Source organism: Gadus chalcogrammus, chromosome 20, assembly GCF_026213295.1.
Source record: "Gadus chalcogrammus isolate NIFS_2021 chromosome 20, NIFS_Gcha_1.0, whole genome shotgun sequence".
Lineage (NCBI taxonomy): Eukaryota > Metazoa > Chordata > Actinopteri > Gadiformes > Gadidae > Gadus > Gadus chalcogrammus.
Window position 1 is genome coordinate 19,295,146 of NC_079431.1, and position 26,725 is coordinate 19,321,870.

A 26,725-nucleotide genomic window follows, 5' to 3' on the forward strand; every position below is an offset into this window, starting at 1 on the left:
CCTCGTGGCACATAGGGCCTTAAGTGTGGAGTGCAGAGAACACTTTCTACATTTAATTATATATTATGTATTATGTCCGCGTGGTCCTTTCACATGTTCTCAGGTCGCAGCAGCAAACAAGTTGAGGCTGCGGCTGTTGTCGCTATAAGTCATAACACCTCTTTTTACATTACAGTTATGGTTGTAATCTTTAATTTCATTTAGCGACATCATTTCCCTTCAGGCCTGATTTATTTTCATGAAAACCTTCATTGTGTCCAAACTGGTTGTAACAGCTTAGTAACCTGAAGTAACAAATATATTTTCTGCAATGATAATAGTAGGCTACATGTGTTTTAACACGATAAGCTATTTATCGAATTGCAGGAAATTCAACAGGATTCAGAATCTAAGAGCATGTAAGAGCATAAAGGGGACAGGGGGAGACATGCGACAGGGAATTCCTTCAGATACATGCTAATAAGGAGTTGGTCGGGACTAGGCAGATGATTCTGTTTCCATGTTAGGATACTTAAACTTTTTTTTGTAATTATGAGTTGACTGATGTTGTGTCATGTATTCGGTTGCCAAGCCCTTCCTTCTTTCCTTCCTTCCTTAAACATGGACAATCGAGGCTGTGGTTGTTGTCGCTATATAAGTCATAACACCTCTTTTTATAGGTAAATATGAGATGACTGATGAAATGTAACGTGTGCTGTAGTCAAGCCATACCTCTTTACCTTCATCCTTTCCTTCCTTCCTTCCTTCCTTAGACCTTAGCCCACACTGGCTCCTCCTCCTCTGAGAGACGATCAGAAAAACGGAATTCAGAAAGCAGCAACTACCACCAGATCAGTTGGTTAGTGGATTTGTACCGCTTTCTTCCTCACTACCTCTTCTATGGCTTGACGTCAATACATCAGGATTACATGTAGCCATATGTGGGACGTTTCTACGGTAGGCCTAATATATATTATTATCTCTAAAGAGGGGTAGTGGTTTATTCACAAAGTTTCTCACGCATCTCTTCATAGCTTCGAGCAACTCGTCAATAACTTTCGCGTTCAACCAAATGTTCACCAGTGTTCACGTAAGCTTATCAATATAAACTATTTACTAAATTCGGTCAAACGTTTTCGTCATAGTTTTGAACATTACAGTGGATAACGGAGCACACTCTTCTGAAGCGGCTCACATCCTAATAGAGATAGGGTTGGGCTGAGACAGGTTCTGGGATTGTAGCGTTATTTCCGGTTTACCGTAACGTCATTTCCTTCTCTTACTTGAGTTATGAGTTATTTACTCGAGTGAACCATCTACTGAGAGAGAAGAATGCATCAACGTGTTAATAATAACAATAGCAACGACAATGACAATATGTACGGAGTTTTACGAAAATTTTAAGAAAGCAATGTCCAAAACATGGAGCGAATGTGGCTGTATCAGAAGTACCGCCCTCTCTCTAGCTCCCATAACCATGTATCTGAATGTCCCGTGTGCTCTCTTTCCAATAACGCTAATTTGAAGCATCCCTTTCCGGGCGTTCCGTCTTGAGACGCGAACGCCTGGGAACCAGGTTAAGTAGGACCTATACACTTCGATACACACGATCAAATTGATTTCATATATGAAGAGAAAATTCAGATTCAGAAGACTTTATTTGCCATGACATTTAAACATGTTTGGAATTTGTTTTGGTACAGTGGAGTTTACAACAGGACAGACAAGACAGGACAAGACAGTGCAAAACCAACATAAATAGTGCAAAATGAGTGAGTAAATAAATAATATAATAAATATAGACTGCCAAATTGCAGAGAGCTCACATGATTGGGTTCAACAGACCATTAGATCACTGAGTGGGGAGACTGGTCAGGGGGGGGGGGGGGGGGGGCAGTGCATTTAGGAGTCGGATGGCCGTGGGGAAGAAGCTGTGCGATGTGCGAATGTCTAGTTTTTGAGTCTTTAGTTGTATAGCATCGGTTTTTTTGGTCACTTTAAAACACCATTATGCACTTCTAATTTTTTTCTCGGTGCCAGAAAATAATTAGGCAATAGCCTTAACAAAACACGTTTTGCATTTCCCCCCCTTTTATGTATATATTTTTCCCTTCTTAAATGTCAATACAAAAGTGTGTTTGAAAAATGCTTAATCGCAGTTAAGAGTTTGAGGGTTTCTTTTGATCCAAGGTCCAGAAGTGTTTACTTATGTTACCACTTGATAAGTTGCAGGGGTCGTCAGTTGGTTGTTATGGTGAAGTGTAGATTCACCTATGTCACCACTTGATAAGATGCAGGGGTTGTCACGTGGTTGTCATGATGAAGTGTAGATCAATTCCAGTCAAGCCACAGTGTAGACAATGAGCCTCTCTGATAACTGTCAAGACAGGGATTTTGCTTTCTTTCTTTCTAAAGAGAAACCTTGTTTAGTTTTGTGGTAACCTTGAGGTAGGCCTACACCTCTTTTAATGTTTACTTTTAAAATGTGCAATCATGAACATGCTACAAGTAAAAGTAAAGTTACGATATGTTTCCTTATTATTCTTATTTGTCCACAGTCAATAGAATATGTTCAGAATATGCACCATGTTAAGTGGCATGAAAGGTAACAATTTGTATAGTCAAATCATTTCAATGATGAAATATTTGCATGAGGTAAATGTTAAACAGGTCGTTTAATATAGTTAGAGTTAAGTGTTGGGGGTAACGCATTACAAAGTAACGCGTTACAGTAACGACCTTACTGTTTTGGGTAACGAAGTAAAGTAACGCATTGCATTTAAAATATCGGTAACTACTACACTACTTTACCAGACTATAGTAACGCGCTTTCCTGCGTTACCCAAGCCGTGTTTGCCTGCCTGTAAAGTTCTGATCTGTTTCAGGTGCGTGCATGCGTGTGGCTGCAGCGTCTGTCTGTGTGTTATACCGTGTTATACCGACATGGAATCGAAGCTCAAAATATTTTTCGAGTCCTCCCCGGATCATGTGTCCACCACCGCAGACATTTGGTCCTCCAACAACAAAAGTTACTTAGGAATGACCGTTCACTGGATAGACAGCCTTTAAAACTTGAGAAGGCTGCTATTGCCTGCAAGAGGGTGAGAGATAGACACACTTACGAGCTTGCGAAATAGATCAGGTTCATTCAGCCTTTGGACCACATAAAGTAACAGCATGTGTCGCCGCCGCTTAAGTGCATTTCTGTTTTAATTGTATGGGATAAAGTGACCTTTTTATATGTTTCCTTGACCACTTCATTTTTGTTCTCATGTTCTCAAAGCCTGTGTTTTGAAACTTGTGTGTTGCTACTAGTGGTGAAACGGATCAGTGTGTCCACGGTTCGGTTCAGATAACCGTTTTGGGCCTCGGTTTCGGATACGGTTCGGATTAGGATCATGTCCGTGATAGTAAAAAGGCAGACTTTTTTTTGACGGTTTGGGGGAGAAACACAAAAATGAATGAGACCCACAGGCTATTTGCAATGTGTTAATTGACTGCAATCAGACAACTTGCAAGGCTTTTTTGTGCAATAAATGTTCCCCTAAATGCATTTGAAAACATGGTGCATTGAGTGTAACATATAAGGGATAACGGCCGACGAGGCTTAGGCCCCGTTCACACGAAGCCGATTTCATGGCGAAACCGCAAAGGTCTTGTACGGTTCGGCCTTCCGTACGCACGAAGCCGGCGAATCCGCTGACCGAAACCGCAAACTTCTGAAACCACCCTCGGAGGTGGTTTCAAATCTACCCGGTTTCCTTTTGGATCCGTGTGTACGCCTGAAACCGCAAACCATGACGTCATCGCCCCACCCCTCGACCACCTAGCCAATGGCTCTTAAGCCCGCGGAGTCTCAGAAATCACATGCGAGCATGCGCATAAGGGCAGCCTTATGCGCATGCTCGCCTCTTCTTCTTATTTCATTTCTTCTGGTTTTCTGTACCAGAAACAGCGCCCCTTATGGGCCTGGAATGTGCACTACAGCGTTTCTACAGATCTACCCGGTTTCGCTTGGCTTCGTCTTTACGGAGATACTCCGAAACCGGATAGATCGAAACCGTAACGGTTTCGCCCGTTTCGGCTTCGTGTGAACGGGGCCTTAGAACTCTGGCGACGAGCGCAGCATGAAGCCAGAGTTGCCTCTACCTGTCCATTATTTCCATCGAACCGGTCGACCTCGAATGCCGTTATCCCGCTTATCACCCATTTGTATTTATCTCCCGTATATTTAGAATATAATTGTATCAATTACTTTCTTTAAATTTAGGAATCGTGCGCTTGAACTTCGGACCGCTTAAAGTTTAAAGCCCAGTTTGTTTTGAACGCTGACAGGCTGAAGGGAGGGGCGGGAAAAGTCTCATTGGCTCGGGCAGCACTGGAGAGAATGCATTCCGCTGGGTCCTAAACACCCTTTTGTATTGGACGTAGGCTACAGTAGGCAAAATACGCTACATAAGGCAATGCCTTCATGAAACCGAAATCCGCGGATCTCCAGAATGCTCCGAACTGTGGTAAACGAACCGAACGGATTCGGATACAATTCGAATCCGCTGCAGGCCTAGTTGCTACTAGGGCTGGCCCGAATTATTCGAATATTCGAATACTCGTTCGGAAAATTAGTATTCGAAGCTTAAATCAGTATTCGGAGCTTCGTTTTTTTTTTTTCACGTACGTTCCAGGATGAATTGAAAAGCTCCCGTAAGGGCTGAGATGGCAGAGGACAGCTGATTTGGAACGGAACAACAGCTGTTCGCTTTCACGGGGAAAACTAAAGAACTTCAACCTACTTAGGCCTACTAATTAACATTCAAAAGCTATCAAATTAAGGCTGTGTTCACATCTAGCGTTTTTTTATAGGGAAAAGTTGAGCCGACCGTTTAAACAAAAAAAAAAGCTGGCAGAGTTTTTTGTCCTAAAAGTGCAGAGAGCGTTTTTTCTATCGCCTAGCAACGAACCCATTCTAGACCCGACGTTACTCACCTACAGGGGCGGACTGGCCATCGGGAGGTTCGGGAGATTTCCCGAACGGCCGGACAATTTCAGGCCGAGCCGGCCGGCCGTAATTCTTTTAGATTATTATTTTTTTTTATTATTTTTTTTATTATTTTTTTTTGTTGTTGTTGTAAAAGATGTAAAAAAAATGAAAAAGTTAAGTAAGCCCTGATTTGGGGTGGCCTGCTGCCGGATATTTATTTACAGCGCGAAACGGAGCTCTTGCCTGACGGTGAAACGGGGCCGATGTATTACTGTCAATTTAGAGGGGGGAGCACCCCCACAGTGTATGGGGGCAAAGCGAGCGGCCGAAGCGAGCGGCCGACAGGTGCACTAGCAAGCATGTTTGGCAATATAATAATGACTTAAACTAATTATGGAAGTACCAGAGACGTCGGAGAACAATTCATAATATTGTAATGCCCACGGAAGAGGCAGTGAATGAAGTATTGATTAGAGAGCGATTTATTAGATACCACCGCTAATAAACCATTGGAACACTTCAACACCAGTAACCACAGCAACGCACAACAAACCCCGGCCCGCCCCCATCTCCCAAACCCTGTGTATGTGTATGACAATTTTTTTCCACTAAAATAATTGTATCTTGCACTATTTAGATCATTTTCAGCCTTGATTTACCTTTCTAGGCACATGCAATTTCTAATATTTTTTGTACATGGACAAGATTGCTTATAAAATATTTCCCAGTGATCTTCATAATATTCTAAACACATGCACATCCCAACATTGACATGCCGTTGCAATGCACATATCCACGGATAAGGACTAGTTTTTATTATTTTACACCGTGGCAAAATTCTACGCGCGCTATTCCCGCGGTCTCATAAAAGGCCTCTCCATCCCAAAGTCCCGGGCCAAATTTTTGGGCCAGTCCATCCCTGCTCACCTACTACGTATCCCGGCTAGAGCCCATTAGACATGTCGTAGATCTCGACATGTTCTGTTATTTAAACTATTAACCGCTCCACCGGCACTTTCCCGAGTGATTTGTCCGCCATTGTTTCTTATTTTGACAGTTGAGAGTTTCCTTCGTGACGAAGTGTCAATATTCCGCTTGTGATTGGTCAGTTGCCAAAAAGACGGCTGACGTCGGCCACTCCATACGGAGCGTTTTCTTTCAACGCTCCGTATGGCAGAAAAAAACGCTGGGAGAGGCGTTGAAAAAAACGGCCGTGACTTTTTCCAGAAACGCTCTGCTCCATAGGAATATAATGTAAAACAAGCACTGGCAGATCTAAAAAAACTCTAGATGTGAACATGGCCTAATGGTGTGTTCCTGAATCCTCAGACGCCAGCCCTCCGAGTTGCACTTTTGATGTCATTTCCTGTCTCAGAGCATTTATAGCGTTCCTGTTCGTCTTTGTGAATGTGTCAGGAAATTGGCTATTCATTGTTTATTGTTAGCTGCATTAGCCTCTTTAGCAAACCAACCCGAAAACAAACAACACAACTTTACATTGTATTGCACGCACAGCAAGACCGTGCAATGCATTAATTGGTGACCTGAATAAAGTAGCAATGTAACCATTCGTAAGAGCATTTAAAATCAACATTAAATGACCAACGTGGCACAAATACAAAGAAAATAAATCTCTTCACGGGTGCAGCCATTTTTGTTGAGAGCGTCATAACTGCACTCGGTCTACTCTCAGAATTCCGAGAGATGAAGGCAAAAAGGGGGCGTGCCTCCGAGAAATACCGCAAGAAAGCTTGGAGATTTCCGACTCGGAAGGCTGGCGTCCGAGTTGTCATCGTAGCGAAACAGATGTCATTACACTAGATATGGCTCTGTTATTTATATTTACTAGGGCACAGGCAGAGGAATAAACTAGAAAATTATAAATTTCACTGGAATTAGTGGTATGCAGCTTTTGGTGTGTATAGCTGATGCATGGGAAAAGTATGAGGGATAATGAGGGAGATGAAATAGTGCTGTGGTTTAGTGGTGGCTGCTAGGGTGTTACATGCTGCTTATTTGGGGTTTTGGACAGGTGATCTGCACAGTTGCTTGTGTTCTGGACGATTGCTAGGGTGTTGTAGGTGTTTGCTAGGGTGAAATGGCTGGTGTCTAGGGTGTAAGGGGTGATTGGCAGCGTATTCTGGGTGGTTACTTGCTAGGGTATTCTGGGTAATTGCTACTGTGTCCCAGGTGAGTTCCCTCTGTGGTTTCTATTTTGGGTGGTTGCTAGGTCATTGGGGGTTGCTATAGTGTTCTAATTCTTAAATGATTGATTTAGTAAAGTATAAAGGAGGAGTTGAGAGAGCTTGGGAACAATAATCTTTTGATAGCATTTTTTATTTTATTTTTTTACTAGCAGCTCTGTAGTTCTTCACTGGTGGCGTCTCCCAAGGTATTCCGTCGGCTTTTTGCTGTGTCACATAACCCTCTCGGACGCAGATCCCGTTGATGAGTCGGGTGTTCTTGAGTAATCTAGAGATTAGAACCTTCCACATCCGTGACAACACACCGTGTTGTCACGGATGGGCATCGCAGGTATCCTCTGACGTAACTGGGTGGCTAAGGAAGATCCTTCAGGGACATGAGGTATTTTCTGGTATTGTTTCCAGGAACACAGATTGTTCTCTAAAGGATGGGGATTGCTGTTGTTGTGGTTTATAGCATCTTAGAGATATATCCATGTTTTTCTTTCAGTCAGTACTTTAGTTTTATCTTTCATTTAATTTAGCCACAAAATTCCCTTCAGGCCTGGCTGATTTTCATCAAAACCTTTGCGTCCAAACTGGATGTAACCACACATTTATCTTTTTAGCAGAAATTGTTGTAACATATACTTTTTGCAATCATAATAATGGTTAGTTAGTTGTAACACTGTAAGCTATTTATCGACTTGCAGGAAATTCAACAGCATTCCGATTTCTAAGAGCATGTAAGAGCAGAAAGGAATAAGACAGTGAATTCAGATACATTTTATTTAGGAGCTGATGGGGAGTGCTGAACGATGTATTCTGTTTGCATGTTAGGATACTTTAACTTTTAAAACACAACAACATTGCTTTTTCAGTACTCTTCTGTTAAGAGTTCACCTAGACTCTGCATAGCCACCCCCTCCCACCCCTCCTACTTATTGTATGTTGTACGTCCTGGCACTTAATGTAAGCACCTATTGTCTGTTGTACTTAGCATTGTGTAGTATTTAACATTGTGTAGCATCTTATCCTAGATATCTTTGTTGTGTACGGGGAATTGGTTAAAATAGAGATTGTAAGTGCTTGGCACTTGGTTCTATGAACATCCTTACTGTCCCGACAGCGATATATTGTTATTCCTACTCCTACACCTACTCCTACGTAAGTCTGTTTGGATAAAAGCGTCTGCTAAATGCCCTAAATGTAAATGTAAATTCCCTTCCCTTAACGTTAATGACCTGTCGCTGTAGGAGATGCTACAATGACAGCAGTGGTGCTGGCCCGCCTGGCGTGATGAGTCGCAGCAGCCCCTGTTTGTGGACGCCCCTCCCCCAGGCTGAGGCCTCACCATGTGACCGCTACAAGCACGCCTGCTGCACCTACCAGGGGGATGTGTATGTCCTGGGGGGCCGCAGCACCCACTGCCTGCGGGACTTCTGGAGCTACAGCGTGGGTAGGTGCTGGTTCATCCCTTTGCGCCGTACTGTGTGGCAATATTTCTCACTTTCTATTGACTTTTATGGCCTTATTTCGGTGACTTTTACTGTCCATTTTTTTGTTTGTCAACTGTACTGTACTGTCTGTTGCTACTGGATACCTGAATTTCCCCAAAGGGATGAATAGAGTATCTACTTAAATTACACTACATACAAGTACAGCATTGCAGTATTAAAGTGCCGCATCAAAGGGAATTCATAAGTATGGAAAAAAGTATTGACATAGGAGATTTCCATTCCGACATTTGAGTCCAATCATTATGAACTTATGAAGTTACAAATATTTGTGTTAAAGATCCCATGGCATAAAAACTTTCACTTTCTGAGTTTTTTTAACATTAATATGTGTTCCCCTAATCTACCTATGCTCCCCCAGTAGCTAGAAATTTTGTTGGGTGTAAAACATGCACTAACCATTCTTCTCCGCCTTTGAAAAAACGAAGCTCAAACGCGTCGTTTTGAAATTTTCCCGGTATGTCGTCATAAGGGGAGATGCCACCTCCCCATTCTCTGCCTTGCCAGCACAGAGAATTTGGCCCGCAATGAGCTACGACCGTGTGAGTGCCACATGTGTGTGTGTGTGATGATTACACACATTGCAACGCAACTGTTCTACACTTCTTTGTTATTCGGGATTCGTTCGTTCTGACCAAATCGTTCACGACCAACCCATCACTAGTATCTATGTATAATATGATATTATTTAGATATAGAGCTCCAGGACTCCCGCCGGAGCACCCGGAGTGTTCTAGAATATTTACAGAATATGGCCAAAGGCTGTGTGCACCTCGCCATTGCGATGCATCAACTGTAAACAGAGCGCATGGTACGGTGGCCGCAAGCTGATCAGGGCAACACCCCCACCCTCTTCCTTGACCCACCTCTCTCCTGCATTAAAGCTTCAGACACCGAAACGGCACGTTTGGGGAAAGCTCAATGTGCGACTGGCTCCTAGTGGCTGTAATTCTGCACCACGGCAGAATTTCGGGATCGTCTTCGAATACTGTGTTAGGGGCCCACTAATATCTCTATAAAAACATTCATAAAGTAGCATGCCATGGGACCTTTAAATATTTAAAATGTGCTTTGTGGACCATGGCTTTACGTAATCGAAAAAGGCCCTTATACGTTTGAGTTCCCTTTGTCTTCGGGTGTATCTTGAGTATGCTTACGCAAGTGGATTTGCCTGTGCCTGTGCTTGACTTGTGTGCCTGTGGATGTTCTGTCATAGTGCGTAACGAGTGGACACAGTTGCCATGCAAAGGTGAAGCGGCACCAGAGGAGCTGGAGGAACACTCTATGGTGGCCCACGAGGTACAAATCCCATGAAGCTAACATTAGGCCTAAAAAAAAAAAAAGTTTGGTTCCTGTTGGTTGGCAGCGAATGATGAAAGTAGAAAAGGAGGTTGTTTTCATTTAAAAACGAGAGAATGCGCTCATCCTTGTACAGAATGAAGAGGTGCTGTACAAAAACGTAATTATAGTTTGCATTTTTTTATTTTTTTTGCTTGACTGTTGGGACTTGCACATCCCGACGCAATGGCCTTTTATTCTCTAATAAAAATCCCATTGTTATCAGCCTTATCTGCCGCCCTGATCTAGGTCTGGAAGGACATCACTGTTTTGCTCCAGTCCAGTAACACATCTAACAGATGATTTGGATGATTCCAGGGCTTCCTGTACGCGTTCGGGGGGACCCTGGACGGTGCGTACACAGGTTGGGGGTGTCCACTGTGGGTGTTTGACTTGGGTGAGTAGCTTCACAGGAGTTTCTGCTGTGGGGAGCGGGTGCCTTGGCCCGACCAGGGTACTTGCCTGTGCTTGTAGACCTTTAGAGCTCTGGTATTTACACTGATACCAACATGTCAGAAAGTTAATCTGTCACATTCCCACAATCATCCAAAGTGAAAATATGAAATGAAGGCGGTTGTTTAGGGGTCACAGTATGAGCATTCTTTATTATTCAATATAGTGTAAAAATTGAATAATTTTTCAATATTAATACATGGTGGTGCAGTTATTCCTTTATATGTTGTAAAGCGCTGCATTTTGTTGTTGTTCACTAGTTTATGACAATGTTTTAAATATGCAACATACAATGATATTCACTAAAACTGAAAAAAACGCTTACCGGTAATTTATCTATACATTTTATCCTAAGTGACTAGCCTGTCTCCAAACAATGTCTCTGAAACACAATTTAAAAAGAATGGGAAACATTCAGACAATAGCAGGACACAATATCCATGCTCCCAGCGTGCATCAAAATAGCACAAATTGTGAAGTGTTTAGCCTGACACAATACCCTGCTGAGTGCTGCTTAGCTTCCATCTCCAGACCCCTGTTTTCACTGCTCAGTTCTTTTCTCTTCTTTCTTTTCATTTCACTCTCCAGGGAAGAACAAATGGGTCCACTGGCAGGGAAAGAAGACTGTTTGTCGGGTATGTAAGGCTCTGCCGTACCATTATATTCAACGCAAGTAATAACACATTAGGCCAGGCCAAGCTGGGGCCTGTGCCTGCCTGCGACATGTACACACACACTTTGAAAGATACTAATGGAATAGGCTTACCCTAATGTGTGCACAGATACCGACCAACAGGAAGAGCCACAGTGCAGTGGTGTTTGGTTCCTCCATGTTCGTCTACGGAGGCTACGTCGACATGAGGGGCTCCTCGCAGGAGTTCTGGAGATTAGATTTTGGTGAGAGCAAGTAGCATTTCTTTCAAGCGATTCATGTGAAAGTGAAAAATGTGCTAGCAAACATGTTATCGCATGTTATACAGCATAATGTTTGTTGGGTCAGCCGACCACTATACAGAAATGTGTTTCCTAAATCGGACAGAAGAATATGTTTGTCTCAAAATTATAATACTAAGTTGCCGTAAAGCGATAGTGTCCTAGCAAAGAAATCCTAGCAAGGAAAACAACAAGGAACCGAGAAAATGGTGAAGGAAATATGGAAATAAGGAATATATAGACCCAGGGCCTTAGATTTTGCGTAGTGGAATTAGATTTGTCAGGCCAGGGCTGGGCAATAATTTGATTACGATTATTAATCGCGATAAAACTCACGTCGATTACGACGATAAGCATTAGACATAAATGCTCGATATTAAAAATAAATAAAAATAAAGTTAGAAAAAAAAATAAAGTATTTACATTATTTTCAATAGGTTACAAGGCAAGCTACCTTATATTGTTCTGTTGGAAGCAGATAAAACACGTTTGTGAAGTTAAATGTTGATATTTAAATGTGATTAAATATTCCCTTATCACAAATATGGTTATAAACAAAAAAGTATGGTTTAACTAATGAACACTCTAGTTCTTCAGGCTGCAGCAGTATCAAATCATATATCGTGATTAATATCGATATCGATCAATATCAAAAAAATAATCGTGATAATATTTTTTGCAATATCGCCCAGCCCTAGGCCAGACCCATCGTCGATACAAACCCATTGATTGCAACCAAAACGTTCCTTATATATGCGGCTTGATGACTTGTGCATGATTTAAATGCATGCAAATAATAAATTGCCAAATCCCAGTTTCCCACAGCTGTCTATAGGCAAGGCCCAGTGGCTCTTCTAAACGGCCACCCCGACAAACAAATTCCATTTACACAATATGACAACAATGTGAATGTTTATTCCAGTCAGCACCTGCATTCAATTGACTGAAATGTAGGCTACTATTGGTGTTATGACCCTAGTGACTAGAGGGAATACATAAACATAAACCAGTATAACAGGTGAGTGGCAAAAGTTTGGAAAGTACTGAAAGTGGTGCCAAATCTAATTATACAATACCTGCTGTGCCGTCCTCGGTATGTCTGCTAATACCCTGACGGCCAGCTAAACTCTTTCCCAAAACACCAAGACTCTGCAGACGTATTTCTCACTTCCACAGGTTTAGTGGACGCACATGGGAAAAGGTGAAACTGCAACACACAAATAAAAAGGCAGAGAAATCAGAAATCTCATCTCAAACTAATGAACAAGAATATTTACTTGTGAAAAACATTCTGTATGTTCATTTCAACACTATGAACGTTGTCAAATGACCCACGTGTGAACTAACATGGTATTCGTATAGCCGTAGCACATTTGAACTGTCTTGCAATGAAAACTATACAAACTTGTCAAAATAGTGATTAGTACCTTAAAATTAAATCAAAATACATACCAACGATGCTATGTAAAGCACAAGATTTGGCAGATGTGATTAAATTGTTCTGAATTTTAGAGATTTGAACGGAACACTGAACCAGCTAGACGCAACTGCGAGTTTACTTCCTGGAGTCACGCGATTGGCCGATTGGAACCGCGCGTCTTAAAGGGAACGCTTCCTGAATAGAAACGCATTGCATGCAAGGAAATGCATATATTTTACCTGTAACATTTAACTTTTACTCGTAACAAAACACTCCCCGCCTGACGTGGATACACGTCACCCCACAGTCAATGCACAGCCCATCTTTTTTTTTCTTTTTTTTTTCTTTCCTGTAAAACAGTCCATTTACTAAACAGTCCATTTACTAAACAGTCCATTTACTGTGCCTCTGGAGGTAAAAGGGGAACTATTTCATTGACTGGCATGAGAAAGAGGCTAGTCCCACCTGGTTTGATGATCTTCACCTCAACCTGGCGCACTTTCCCATCGTTGCTAGGGAAGGCCTGTGTAATGAGTCCAAGAGGCCATTCATTCCTAGGTGCTTGACTGTTCTTAAGGAGTACAACACTCCCAGGCTGAATGTTTGGCTGAGTGGACTGCCACTTCTTGCGGGCCTGCAGTGTTGGGAGAAATTGCTTCCTCCAGCGATCCCAGAAGGTGTTGGACAGGTGCTGAACCTGTCGCCACTGGGACTTGTAGAGGTCAGCAACTCCAAACTCACCCGCAGGAGCAGGACCAATGTTCGTCTTTTGTGTGAGAAGAGCAGCTGCAAGAGAATGAACTAGTCATCAGGGTCCATAGTCACTGGAACAAGTGGCCTGGCGTTGATGATCGCTGCGACTTCTGCCATGAAATTCACCAGCACTTCGTGAGCTTGTCTTTCAGCTGGAGGAACATTGCGTCCAGAATTCTCCTCGCCAGTCCTATCATTCTCTCCCATGATCCACCACAATGGGATGCATGTGGGGGATTAAAGGACCAGGTGAAGCCCTTGTCTGAGAGGTAAGTCTTCACTTCAGTGCTGTTAATGTTTGAGGCTATCTTCAGTTCTTTACAGGCGCCAATGAAGTTCGTGCCGTGGTCAGAGCGAATGTTTGACCGGCCCGCGCACTGAAAGGAAGCGCTGTAGCGCGTTGATGAAGCTAGAGGTGTCGAGGGATTCAATGACTTCAATGTGCACAGCTCTTATGCTCGGGTCAACAAGGTCGTAAGTGCTCTCAGAATTGCTGGGCTCCGGCTTGGAGAGAAATTTGGGACCATTAAGCCAGCTGGTGTGCTTCAGTTGGCTAGCAGGAACGGAACGCGTTGGGTGATTTGCAGGGTTCAGGTCTGTAGGCACGTCGCGCCACTGGTCTGGTCGGGAGGATCTTCGGATACGTAACACCCGGTTGCTGACATAGACATAAAAGCATGCGGTCTCATTACTAATATAGCCCAGGACTACTTTACTGTCTGAGTAGTAGGTTACTGCATCAAGCTGTAGGTCTAGTTCTACTGAGACCAGGTCTGCTAACTCAACTCAAGTCTTGGCACTGTGTGTTCAGTGCGGGGGGCCAGCTTGGCTTTGCCCATTACAAATCCAATCTGGTTGTTGCCATTGCTATCAATCACTTTGAGGTAGCACACAACACTGATAGCTTTAACTGACGCATCACAGAACACACACAATTCTCTTCTTACCGCTGCTGACGATGAGGCTTCTGTTCAGCGCCTTGGGATGGAAAGCTCAGCGAGCTCGGACAGAGAGGCTCTCCAAGATATCCAGGCATCTTCCATGGCTGGAGGTAAGGGCGCGTCCCAGTCACCGCTCTCCGCCGTGAACTCCCGCAGGATTACCTTGCCTTGGACTGTTACAGGCGCGACGAATCCAAGTGGGTCGTAGAGGCTATTGATTGTGGACAAGACGCCCCGCCCGGGGTAAGGCTTGGTCTCATTAGAGACATTAAAAAGGAAACAGTCTGTCTTGAGATTCCAGTCAAGCCCAAGGCTGTGCTGTAGCGGTAGCATGTCTGCATGGAGGTCAAGGTCTTTGAGGTCACTTGCATGGTCACTGGATGGAAAGGCGTCCATGAGCTCTTTGCTGTTCGCCGCAATCTTGTGGAGCCTCAGATTCGACTTGGAGAGCACTTCCTGTGTCAGTTTTAGCAGGCTGACAGCAGCTTGAACTGTGGGCAGGGATTTCAACCCATCATGAACGTAGAAGTCATGCAATACGAAGTGCTGCACATCTGGGTCGACGTGGAACTCGCTGCATTGAACAGACTTGTGTAGGCCGTGAATAGCCACTGCAGGTGAAGGGCTGTTACCAAAGACGTGGACGTTCATTCGGTAATCCACGATGGCTTTGGAGAGATCATTGTTCTGGAACCAGAGAAAACGTAAGAAGTCACAGACTTTTTCTCTTACTAGGAAGCAATAGAACATCTGTTCTATGTCGGCTATGAAAGCGATGGCCTCTCTTCTAAACCGAATCAGCACTCCCAGTAGTGTGTTGTTCAGGTCAGGTCCTGTCAACGCACGTTGTTGAGTGATACGCCGTCGTACTGAGCACTGGAATCGAACACCACACGTATTTTCTTAGGTTTCTTCAGCTGATACACTCCGAACGTTGGTAGGTACCACCTTTCTTTGTCCGGGCTGAAAGGGGGGGCTAACTGCATGACATGTTGTCCATGAAGGTGAGAAAGTGGTCTCTCATCTCAGGTTTTTTCTCAAAGTTACGCTTGAGAGATGTGAGACGCCTCAGGGCCTGTGGCCTGTTGTCTGGGAGCCGTTGGCGTGGGCTTTTGAAAGGTAATGGCGCCAACCAACTGTTGCATGAGTCTTTTCGTAGTCCTTCATCCATTATCTCTCCATGAACGTTGCAATCTTGAATGGAGGGAGCCACCCTGGTTATCATCCCTGGTCTGCCTGAAAACGTGCATCCAAGGTGTGTCGGTTTCACCAGAAAGGTTGGTCCTCAGAATACGCTGGAGGCTCAATGGTGGCTTGGGGTTTCACTGAACCTCTCCTTCACATGGAACACGTTGGGGCACTTGTCAAAGAGAGTGGGCCGTTGCAGCTCTATGATGTTTGTGTGGAACGTGCTAATAGTCAGCGGTCTATGGACATTACCTAGGCAAACATTTCCAACAATGACCCACCACAGGTCTAACTTCTGTGCGTAAGGCAGGTTGTGAGGGCCATTCACCTGTTTGCGGACTTTATGTACTCTGATAATGTCCCGTCCCAATAGAAGCATAATGGGGGCTTGTGGGTCAATGTCTGGGATGAGCTATGCCACTGAATTTAGATGAGCATGGTGAAGAGCTGCTTCGGGGGTCGGAATCACCTCTCTGTTGTTCTGTATGTCGTCACACTCTATGAGGCTTGGCAGCGGGACACGAACGGTTCCGTCCAGAGACTCCACTTCATAGTCACTGGCCCTTCTGCCTGCTGATTGCTTCACTCCAGCACATGTTCTTAGTGTGTAAGGAGCACTTGGACTTGGTCGTTGAACATAGTCAAAGACTGTGGGCGAAACCATGTGACCATGTGGGGGATCAGCATACCGTGTTCATCCTGCTTTTTCTCTGTGGCCTGCTGGAAACACTTTGTACGAGGCATATCTTCGAGCAGGAGCGGTCTGTGAGTTCCCCACCAAAGACTTTCGTGCATTTGTTGGTGACCTGAGACTGGGGTGAAGCTCCATTCTCCTCCCCACCGTACTCAGAAGCAGGGTCAGCCTCCTGCTGCCAGGGTGCGGGTCCAGGGTGAAGCACTGTATTGTGCCTGTCGCTCTTACTGTCACGCTCTACTGAAGAGACTGGCAGATTTGAACCCAAAAGCACGACTCAGAGACAAGCAAATACTATGATGTTCAGTTTTTACTTCGTCAAGCAAAACAGCAGGGACGGGGCGGAGAACGTAGTCGGGGACAGGCAGGATCGGAAAACCGGGACAGGAGACAGGCGAACGAGGATCCAGAGGGACGAGGCGGGGAACGTAGTCGGGGACAGGCAGGATCGGGAAACCGGGACAGAAGGCAGGCGAACGAGGATCCAGAGGGACGAGGCGGAGAACGTAGTCGGGGACAGGCAGGATCGGGAAACCGGGACGGAAGACAGGCGATCGAGGATCCAGAAGGACGAGGCAGGGAACGTAGTCGGGCACAGGCAGGATCAGGAAACAGGAGACAGGCGAATAGCTGGAGAGACTTGCATGAACCAAACAGCGAAGACAATCTGGACAGTGTTCAGCTAACTTATAGGCTCCACTAATCACCTGATGCAGCCCAGCTGCGAGGGTGAAAGAGGCGTGGCAGACAGACCGTGACACTTGACACTCAAAACACTGGACATTTAGTTTGCAATTCTTTGCTATGTGAGACGAGGAAGAGAGACATTTAAAGCACACATTGTTTTCTCTGAGGAGTGTTTTGCGCTCGTCAATGGGCTTCTCTCTGAATGCTCGGCACTTACGGAGAGGGTGTGGCTTTTTATGCAACAGACACAGTTTGTCGCCGTCGCTGTATCTTGTTGGAGGCTCTACCTTGTCAGATGTGGCTCTGGGTAACACATCTGTCTTGTGGACGGACACCCGCTGTCTGTTCGGTTTCCACGCTGTCTTCTCTGTTCTGGGGGCCATGTCTGTGTAGCCGATGAGGCTGAAGCTTGGATCATTTGCAATGCGAGCCTGCTGGCTTACAAAATCGACAAAGAAGCCAAAGGGAGGGTAGCTCACCTGGTTTTGATGCTTGTCGGCTGCACCAACGTCCACCCACTTGTCCCGGAGACGAAACGGGAGTTTCTGTACAATTGGGTGACGCCTCTCGCCGTGTCAAGGAAAGCTAGGCCTGGTAAGTCTCCTTCAGCTTTAGCAGCCTGCAATTCCATCAGCAGATCTCCCAGCTTTGTCAGCTTAGGTCCATCTCGGTTTATTATTTCTGGAAGGCTGTCAATGCGTTTGAACAGAGCATTTTCTATTGCTTCAGCTGAGCCATATGTTAGCTCGAGCTTTTCCCATGCCATGGCCAGTCCTGCTTCTGGCCGATTGATATGTATGGCTCTTATCTGTTCAATATGCTCAGCTGACTCCTTCCCGAGCCACTTTAGTAGAAGATCCATCTCCTCGCTCGGTTCCAGGTTTAAGCCGCTGACGGCAGTCAAAAAGGAACGCTTCCATGCTCTGTAGTTTTGGGGTTTGTCATTGAAGTGAAGCAAGCCTGTAGCCACAAGCTCACGGCGGGCCAGAAACCTGACAAAGTAATTTATGTGTGAACTGCAGTCATTGGAGTCTGGTGGTATGGCGTGGCATGCGGGAGAAGGCCCGGTGTTGTGATTTTGTGGTCTCTAGTGGTGTGCAGGAGTAACATGCTCACCGCTGGACTTAATTTGAGGTAGACGAATGTCTCAAGGCAACCTGTTGAATGGCCTGTGACTGTCCTCGTATGTGCTGATGTAAGGCTGCTGTGAGACGAGACAATGTGGAGCAGTTTTGTTCTGATGCGGATAGAAAGGACTGGTTTCATGCTTTAGTGGTGAAGGTGACACGTGGCTAGGGACTGGCGCTGTCTTTGCTCGTGTGTCACCGTTATCACATGACTGTAATTCTGAATCCCTTTCTTCAAGTTGATCAAGCAAATACTGCTTTGTGCGTTGTGAGGCTTCTAAAGGAATAGAGTCTTTGTTCAGGTCACAACTATGTCGCTCATCCTTAACATCAGCAGCAACTTCAAATGCCTCTGCTTCAGCAATGGCTGCTGAAGCCTCTTTTTTATATTTGAGCATTTCTAAAGACACTTCCAACTTAGCTTGTTGTAGCCTCAGATTAGCTTCCTCTTCAGGATAGCCGTGCCTTTGCTGCTTCGGCTCTTGCTCTTGCTCTGACTGCTGCAGACCCCGCTGATGAACTTGATCTTTCTGAACAACATAATTGCGAGCGGGTCCTTAACGATGCGCTGTGCGGGTACTCCTGTATTGCTGTACTTCCATGCGAACTCTCCTCTGTAGCACTTGACTGTAGAGAATGCTCCGTTGATCGTCCACTGTATGCGTGTGACAACGTCATCTCGGCTGGCTTCCAACTTGCTCTGATTTATCTTGCTTGCTATATAGCCGTTATTTCACTGTGCCGTCCTCGGTCTGCTAATACCCTGACGACCAGCTAAACTCTTTCCCAACACACAAAGACTCTGCAGACGTGTTTCTCACTTCCACAGGTTTAATGGAAGCATCGGGTACGTCATCCTTAATCCATTCCAAACTTGCCTGGCAAAAGACGATCATGGACGATCGCGTCGAATGACGTAGGAAGACTTATTTTACAAATTCGATAAAAAAATTAAATGCATTACAAATATAAAGTAAAAACAAGTGTTATCTAGCGATCCGTTATCTGTATAATGTTATTTCGTCTTTGGCAACATGAGAGGGAATGTTTTCTGGAACCTGCCTACAGGGACAGTCACAAAAACAAAGGACCATAAGAGCAGAGATATATGTGTGTAGCAATGGCAACTGCTAGCCCGTTTCAACAGGAAATGCACATTTATACATCTCCTTCGTTTAGAGTTGGTTGGTCTTTGAGGCTTGGTTGACCAATCATAAACTGTAGGTGGCCTCTGTGATCCAGATTTGCATCAAACCCACTTGGAGCCAATAATGTGGGTGGCATCCAGAATCTTCATTTCCTGCCACCTGTGGTGGCAGTTAACGGGACAAACACACACGGCATACAACGCCAGTGCAGGCATAAACCACTGCATTTAACAATTAGTCAAATATACTTTTATATTGGCCAATATTAAATACCATTATTAATATAATTCATGTAGGAAATCAGTGGCCAGTCAATGTGGAGACGTAAATCTCTGTTCTGTCTGATTAGGCATGGTATTCACATCAAATCTTGACAAAAACCCCCATCAATAAAGAGAATGTAGAAGCATTTGACTGACTTATATTAATTAAAGAATATTATATTATATAAGGTCGATAGTAACCTATATTTCCATCTAATTGAATAATTACAATTAGGGCATTTAGCAGACGCTTTTATCCAAAGCGACTTACATCGGTTGATACACACATTGACACACCGACGGCAGAGTCAACCATGCACCCACCTGATTAATGGTACTGACATGACAGAGACACACATTGTGGTCATATTGTGAAAAGTGAGAGTTGGTGGGTCATTAAGCAGAGGGCAAAGCTGTGTCTATAGAAAGCTGGAGCAAACCTGGAAGCCAATGAGTTTCTTCAGGAATTGTAACCATGCAAAAGTCACAAAGAACAAGGCATCCTTGAGCTGCATATACCAAGAACATATACTATCTAAATTATTGTGCATTGCTGTGAAATCATTCATTCAGTCCCGCTGTCCTCCCAATGAGATTTCCCTGTTTCACTCACAGTTTTCCCAACACAATGAGTTGACTATGAAAGACTACTTTGAATAAATGTCTCTTTTGAAGATTTTACTAGCAGGAAGATGTATGTCTCCAATAGAGAGACATTTACAAACATTGTTTACAAACATTTCACTAACGACACAAAGGAAAAACTTTTGTGTCGATAGGTAGTGAGTGGCGTTCGCACAGGATGGTTTCACAAACGAGATATTCGGTCTATCTCTGATGTCATAGTCGCTTCACAGACGTGGAACGCATGTTAAAAAATACAGAAGAAGAAGTACACATAAAAGTATATAGATAAAGCCAGTCTTTTTTAACAATGGGCAAAATTACAAACAATCCTTCCATAAACCATAGCCGAAGAAACACAGCAGTGGCTAGACAATAGACATGCATGCCTTCTCCAGTGACTACTATCACCAACAGCTCAGCTTTGTTTATATTTTGCACATTTTTTATGGTTTACAATGATGAAATCTCAGGAGGGTATAAGTGTTTGAAAAAATAGATACTGCCCAAGCCTGATATATCGTTGATTTTAATTTGCATTTACTGAACTGTTTTGTACAGTCCTTTAAGTTTTGAAATAAATGCTCTACAAAAAAGAGTGTATTAGTATAATTTTATTGTTCCTTTTTTAATTGTTTGTGTGTGTGGCTCCAGACTCCATGTGCTGGTCTCTGCTGGGCGGGGATCAGCAGTCTGGCCCGGGCCCCAGACACAGTCACTGTGCCGTGGCCCACCAGGAGACCATGTACCTGTACGGTGGCCTGAGGGGCCTGCGAGAGCAGAGGGACTTCTGGAGCTGGAACTCGGGCAGTCGCTCCTGGTGCTGTCTCAAGACCACGTGAGTACCCACTGGGTCTCCCTGGGAACCAGGGCTTGACCAACAAGCATGCTCGGGCAGCCTTTTAGCTTTTATGCACCATCATACCTGGAAGGACATACTTCCAGAACATCTCATGGTCTGACTCGTCATAACTGTGTACTCGTAAGACCTGAAATACTTCTGGCATACTGCTGATAAAGTACGGGGACTGAGTACTAGAGGAATTTAATAACATGTAAAATGACACAAAAAATACTTAAACAAACAGGCTTGTGGGATCTTCATAAGATCCAAGCCCAAAGCTTTATTCAATCGCCTTTGCCACAGTTTTCTAATCTCAATATGAAGGAGGAATTTAACTCCACCAATTATTTTATTAATTATATTATGTATGTTTAACAGCTATCTTCTGGTTCATTCTCTCACTCTTAGCATTTAGACTTAGAGAACACTATTAGATGAACCGGCTATCATAATGCTTCACTGAGTCATCCTTGACCCATCTCACAAATGGCTCTCCCTCACACACAAACACACAGCTCCGGTCCTTCCAGGCTAGTGGGCCACACCGCGGTGGCCTACAGGGATGGCCTGCTCCTGTACGGCGGGGGTCAGAGCCTGAACTCCCCCCTCAACTCACTGTGGAGGTACAGCTTCCGGAGCCAGTCCTGGGAGCGCCTGGCCCTGCTGCTCGGCTCCACTAGCCCTCCTGCCCGGATCCACCACTGCTGCCTGGGGCTGGGGCCGAGCTACCAGCCCACCACCAGCCGAGGGTCCCCCCTCCCCAGAGTGGAAACCAAACCCAGGCCCTTCAAGAACAAGTGCTTCCCCTCCCCGCTGTCTTACCTGGGGACGCAACCAGAGGGCGCCATCGAGCTGGAGACTTTTGAGAGAACAGAGAACGGTTTGACCATGCGCTGCCCTGTCGGAGAGGGGAAACAAAACTGTCTGACTTTTGAGAACCAGGCGTTCTGCAACCGCTGGAGCTGCGAGGACATGGATGAGAACTGTGAAGGAGAGGACCTAGAGGAAATGATGAAGGATGTCATTGTCCAGAACCTTCCGGACCTTCTGCTGCTCCTTGGCGGGAAGCCCTTGGGCCAGCAGGCAGCCTTGTCCGTGTGGCAGATGACCCTGACCGAACCCTAAATGCACCCCTACTCAGGTGGCCCTTGTAAAGCAAGAACAAATAAATCGTTGTTTTGTTGATTTTTTTTCAAATATAATTGTTCAATTATTTAACGAAAGGTACACCTGGTTGGAAGAAGAAATAACACATACACCCCACCTCTCTTTCTCTTGCTGCATGTGTTCTCATCAGCCAATGATAAATCCAATCACTAATGAGCATGAGACTTGGTCTTGAAGGACTCAAATTGGCAGTTTCGGATATAACTTTGAATAATCAAACAATGTATGTCTATCTCCTTTCTAACCTAATTTTCTTGACCTCGATGAAAAACATTTAAAGTTCAAGAAAGATGTGAAGGAGAATCCATGAGGACTTGGGAAAAGACTTACATTAGGCTACGTAATTATGCAAAGGCAGATGTTGTGGAGTTGGGTCTGCCGTGATGAATCCACAAGGTTTCAAAGATGGATTTAAAAAAACTCATCGATACTGAGCCTGTGTGCTTTTAATGTTGTGGTTTCGTACAGGCTATATAAACGTTGAACCCGGTGAAAATATTACATCTTTACCATGGTTGGAATTGAAATAAAGAAAGGAATATAGGGCGCCAGTCACAAAATGGAAACAAAGTGGATGCCACACGCTCACCCTCCTGTCCACACATTTATCGACAGAAATCCAAATTATGATTGTATGAGAATAATTGTTGGTCATGTTGATAGTTTGTTTTCATGAACAGCTGAACGGTGTTTCTTTATAATTTGCTTCCCCAAGGAATTGTGGGAGAACATTCCCTCCTTCCCTTTTGTAAAGGATGTTTCAGTGCACCCTATGCAAAAGGAGATAAGAAACAAAGCATCAAAACACAAAACACTTTCCTTCACACAGCTCTATCATTGCTGCCTCTCAGGTACGTCCAGGTCGTTTCACTTAGTTAGGAACCTTCCAGAGCATAAAAAAAGACTATTCGACCACAGCAATGGTTTGTACATTTTTGACCAATTGTTTGTTTTGTCCCCGCCTTACATCAATGTTCTTATTTATGAACAGCTTTGGTCTTTGAATATGTAACAATGGATTTCAGTAGGACAGGATTTAACTACATTGTTTTGTGATATATTTAAACACATGCATCAACCAACAAGGTGTCACTATTAGGTTACAAGGCAGTGTGTGAAACTAATATGTTAATTATCATTGTATTAAAAGCCCTATAGTATTGAAATCACACGTAGCAATTCACATGTGACACGCCACCTAGGTTTCTTTCACATTCCACCTAGGTGACTTTAACTGGGTTCCAAACAAGTCCCATTAGTCAGACTTGGGCCAGATGAGGCTGCTTTACTAGCCATGATCCACACAAAGATTTTGGATTTGCTGTGATGACACTAATTGAACAAATATCTAAAGAACATCTGAAATTGCTGACTTCTTACTTATTATAAATGCAAGCTTCCATTTCACTCCAAGATATACTTGGCAGATAATAATCTTTGGTTTATGGATTTCCTAGCCTATGCTGACCGTTACATTTTTAATAACACCCTTTCTGTCACCTTATTAGAAACACCAGCTTGTTTTTATTAGTGTGGTTGTTTTGTTGCTTGACTTAGCACTGAGGAAATATCTTTCAAAATAAAAATATAAAATAATTAGTTTTTCCCTTTTTAAGTCTCTGGGCCCTATTTTAACGGCCTGAAACACAAGTGAGAAGCGCCAAACGAAAGTAGCTTTGAGGGCGGTGCTATGGCGATGTTGCTATTATACCGGCGGATAAATGACTCTTGCACCCGACGCAAATCTAAAAAGGGTTGCCCTGAAGTAGCCTAATTAACCGTAGGTGTGGTTTGGGTGTAACATGTGATAAACCAATGAGAGTGCCGTCTCCCATCCCCTTTAAGAGCCATGAGCGCATTTGAAGCTGACATTGATATTTAGACAGCGCGTTTGCAGTCTCCGATGAGACAGATGCATGATGACCACACTAATTTCAAACTTCAAATAGCTCAGTTTATGGCCAAATAATATGGCCTAATTCACACATTGAATAGGCTAGCGTTTCCTAATACAATTTCAGAAATACTGTGTCGTCATGCAAATTTCGGCAAAGATAACTTAACAAACATATGATATGCGGTCCTGTGGCCGCAACTGTTGGTCTATTAATGATATGCGGAAATACGTTAACAAACATCGTTTCTTACCAGTATTGTATAGGCTACATTATCGTTATCAACTTGTGTTCCTAATATGCATGTGTCCCCCCAACCGTTAATATACATTGCCATGTACAGTATTATGCGTTACGTGTTTAGTTTGCGAGTGTTTAAACAGATGGAGGCAACGCGCGCGCCTTGATTCATTCATTCATTCATGACAACTGTGGTTGATAACTTACTGGCATGTATAACAATTGAAATCTGTAAGTAAAAACACAAAAATGTCATAATTAGCTGTATATATAGGGCTCCTGGGTCAAGCATTGAAATATTTAAGGAATGGATAGAGTGCATGTTTTCTCAAATAGGGCCTAAATAGAAAAATAGTTTTTATCTGTGGAGATTTCAATATTGACCTGTTAAATCCTAATAAACACAACATTACAGAGGAATTTGTCAATGCAATGTAGGCCTACAGTATCAGCCTAATTCCGAAAATCATCAGACCCAGTAGAATTACATCCCACTGTGTCACTTTGATTGATAATATATTCACAAATGAAATCGAAAACAACACAATAAGTGGATTATTGATTAATGATATCAGTGACCACTTGCCAGTCTTTACAATCTATGACTGCAATTACAAGAATAAGCTAGATAAACAAACAGATTACAAACGAGTGAAGTCAGAAGAATCCATCAACGCCCTAAAAAACGACTTAATGGCTCAGAACTGGGAAATAATACACCAAGAAAATGACATTGACTGTGCATATGAAAAATTTCTACGAATATTTAGGTCATTATATGATAAAAACTGTCCAATTCAAGAATACAGTATACATCTAAAATATACCAAATGTCCATGGATCACAAAGGGAGTACGAAATGCCTGTAAAAAGAAAAACACACTTTACAGAGATTTCCTAAGACATAGAACTAAAGATGCAGAGAATAAATATAAAATATATAAAAATAAATTAATTAATTTTATAAGAACAAGCAAGAAAGAATACTATAAGAAAATATTAAATGATAACAAGAACAATATTAAAGGAATATGGAATATACTAAACAGTATTATAAGAAATAGCCCTAGGCAAATAAGTTATCCTAAGTATTTTATTGATAAGGATAAAGCAAATTATAATATGGATGACGTAGCTAACAGTTTTAATCAATTCTTTGTAAATGTTGGACCTGAACTGGCAGAAAAAATACCTGATCCAGGGACATCTGGTGAAGATTATGGTAAATTATTGGAGAGAAATCCCTACTCAATGTTTCTCAAAGCAGTAGAGGAGAAAGAAATATTTATATAAAATATATATATAAAAACAAAAAGTCTACTGATCTTAATGACCTCGACATGACATTGGTCAAGAAAGACATTGTGGGGATTTCAAAACCATTGACGTTTATCTGTAACTTATCATTTCAAACTGGTACATTTCCAAACAAAATGAAAACAGCAAAAGTCATACCACTGTACAAAACTGGGAACAAGCATCACTTCACCAACTACAGACCAGTCTCTCTACTTCCACAATTCTCCAAAATATTAGAAAAAATCTTCAACAATAGACTAGACACATTCTTAGAAAAGCACAAATTAATTAATGACAGTCAATATGGATTCAGAACCAACAGATCAACATCACTTGCAGTAATAGAATCAGTTGAGGAAATAACAAACGCCATTGAACAGAAAAAATATGCAGTAGGGGTATTTATTGATATCAGAAAAGCTTTCCATACAATCAATCATGACATTTTATTCAATAAATTGGAAAGGTATGGAATAAGGGGGATAGTATTGGATTGGGTTAAAAGCTATTTGAGCAAAAGGCAGCAGTTTGTGAAGTTGGGAAATTGTTCTTCAACATGTTTGGACATTGCTTGTGGCGTCCCTCAGGGGTCAGTGTTGGGTCCTAAACTGTTCATATTGTATATCAATGATATTTGTAATGTTTCAAATGTCTTGAGGTTGGTTTTGTTTGCTGATGACACTAATATTTTCTGTTCTGGGGAGAATATAAAACAACTAGAAAAATCACTAAGGAAATGAGCAAAATAAAAACATGGTTTGATAAAAACAAACTATCATTAAACTTAAGCAAAACAAAATTAATGTTATTTGGTAACTGTAGAATGAACACAGAAATACATATAAATATAAATGGAGTTGAAATTGAAAGAGTTTACGATAATGAATTTCTTGGGATTAGATAGATTCAGTTGGAAATCACACATTACACACGTACAATCAAAACTATCAAGAACCATTTATGTATTAAACAAAGTAAAATTGGTTCTAGATCAAAAATCACTCCGTATTCTCTACTGTTCACTAGTCTTACCATACCTCAGTTACTGTACGGA

The 26,725-nt window shown here is 43.1% G+C and overlaps 1 protein-coding gene and 1 long non-coding RNA gene across 3 annotated transcripts; one reads left to right on the top strand and one right to left on the bottom strand.

Moving 5' to 3' along the window:
- The first annotated feature begins 629 nt into the window (after nucleotides 1–629).
- On the top strand, nucleotides 630–25,831 carry si:dkey-3d4.3 (leucine-zipper-like transcriptional regulator 1 homolog). 2 transcript variants are annotated; one of them, XM_056580517.1, is made up of 8 exons: nucleotides 630–838; nucleotides 8,397–8,599; nucleotides 9,874–9,956; nucleotides 10,314–10,392; nucleotides 11,037–11,083; nucleotides 11,231–11,345; nucleotides 20,881–21,064; nucleotides 21,586–25,831. In XM_056580517.1, exons 2-8 carry the CDS (start codon nucleotides 8,440–8,442, stop codon nucleotides 22,193–22,195), a joined length of 1,278 nt encoding a protein of 425 aa, XP_056436492.1. In that variant the 5' UTR covers nucleotides 630–838; nucleotides 8,397–8,439; the 3' UTR covers nucleotides 22,196–25,831. The 2 variants fall into 2 exon arrangements, with proteins under 2 accessions (XP_056436492.1, XP_056436491.1); XM_056580516.1 differs by having other exon boundaries at nucleotides 631–936.
- Nucleotides 10,581–14,261, bottom strand: LOC130373873 (uncharacterized). The gene is made up of 4 exons (XR_008893552.1): nucleotides 12,834–14,261; nucleotides 12,458–12,588; nucleotides 11,215–11,328; nucleotides 10,581–11,055 (listed from the first exon to the last, which is right to left on the bottom strand). It is a non-coding gene; the product is annotated as an uncharacterized LOC130373873 (long non-coding RNA).
- Nucleotides 25,832–26,725: the final 894 nt, after the last annotated feature.

Bases quoted from the DNA above. Each gene is read 5' to 3' on its own strand.
- si:dkey-3d4.3 (XM_056580517.1), top strand. From the start codon at position 8,440: ATGAGTCGCAGCAGCCCCTGTTTGTGGACGCCCCTCCCCCAGGCTGAG. The intron at 9,957-10,313 runs GTACAAATCCCA...GGATGATTCCAG, and splicing joins ACTCTATGGTGGCCCACGAG to GGCTTCCTGTACGCGTTCGG. The intron at 10,393-11,036 runs GTGAGTAGCTTC...TTCACTCTCCAG, and splicing joins ACTGTGGGTGTTTGACTTGG to GGAAGAACAAATGGGTCCAC.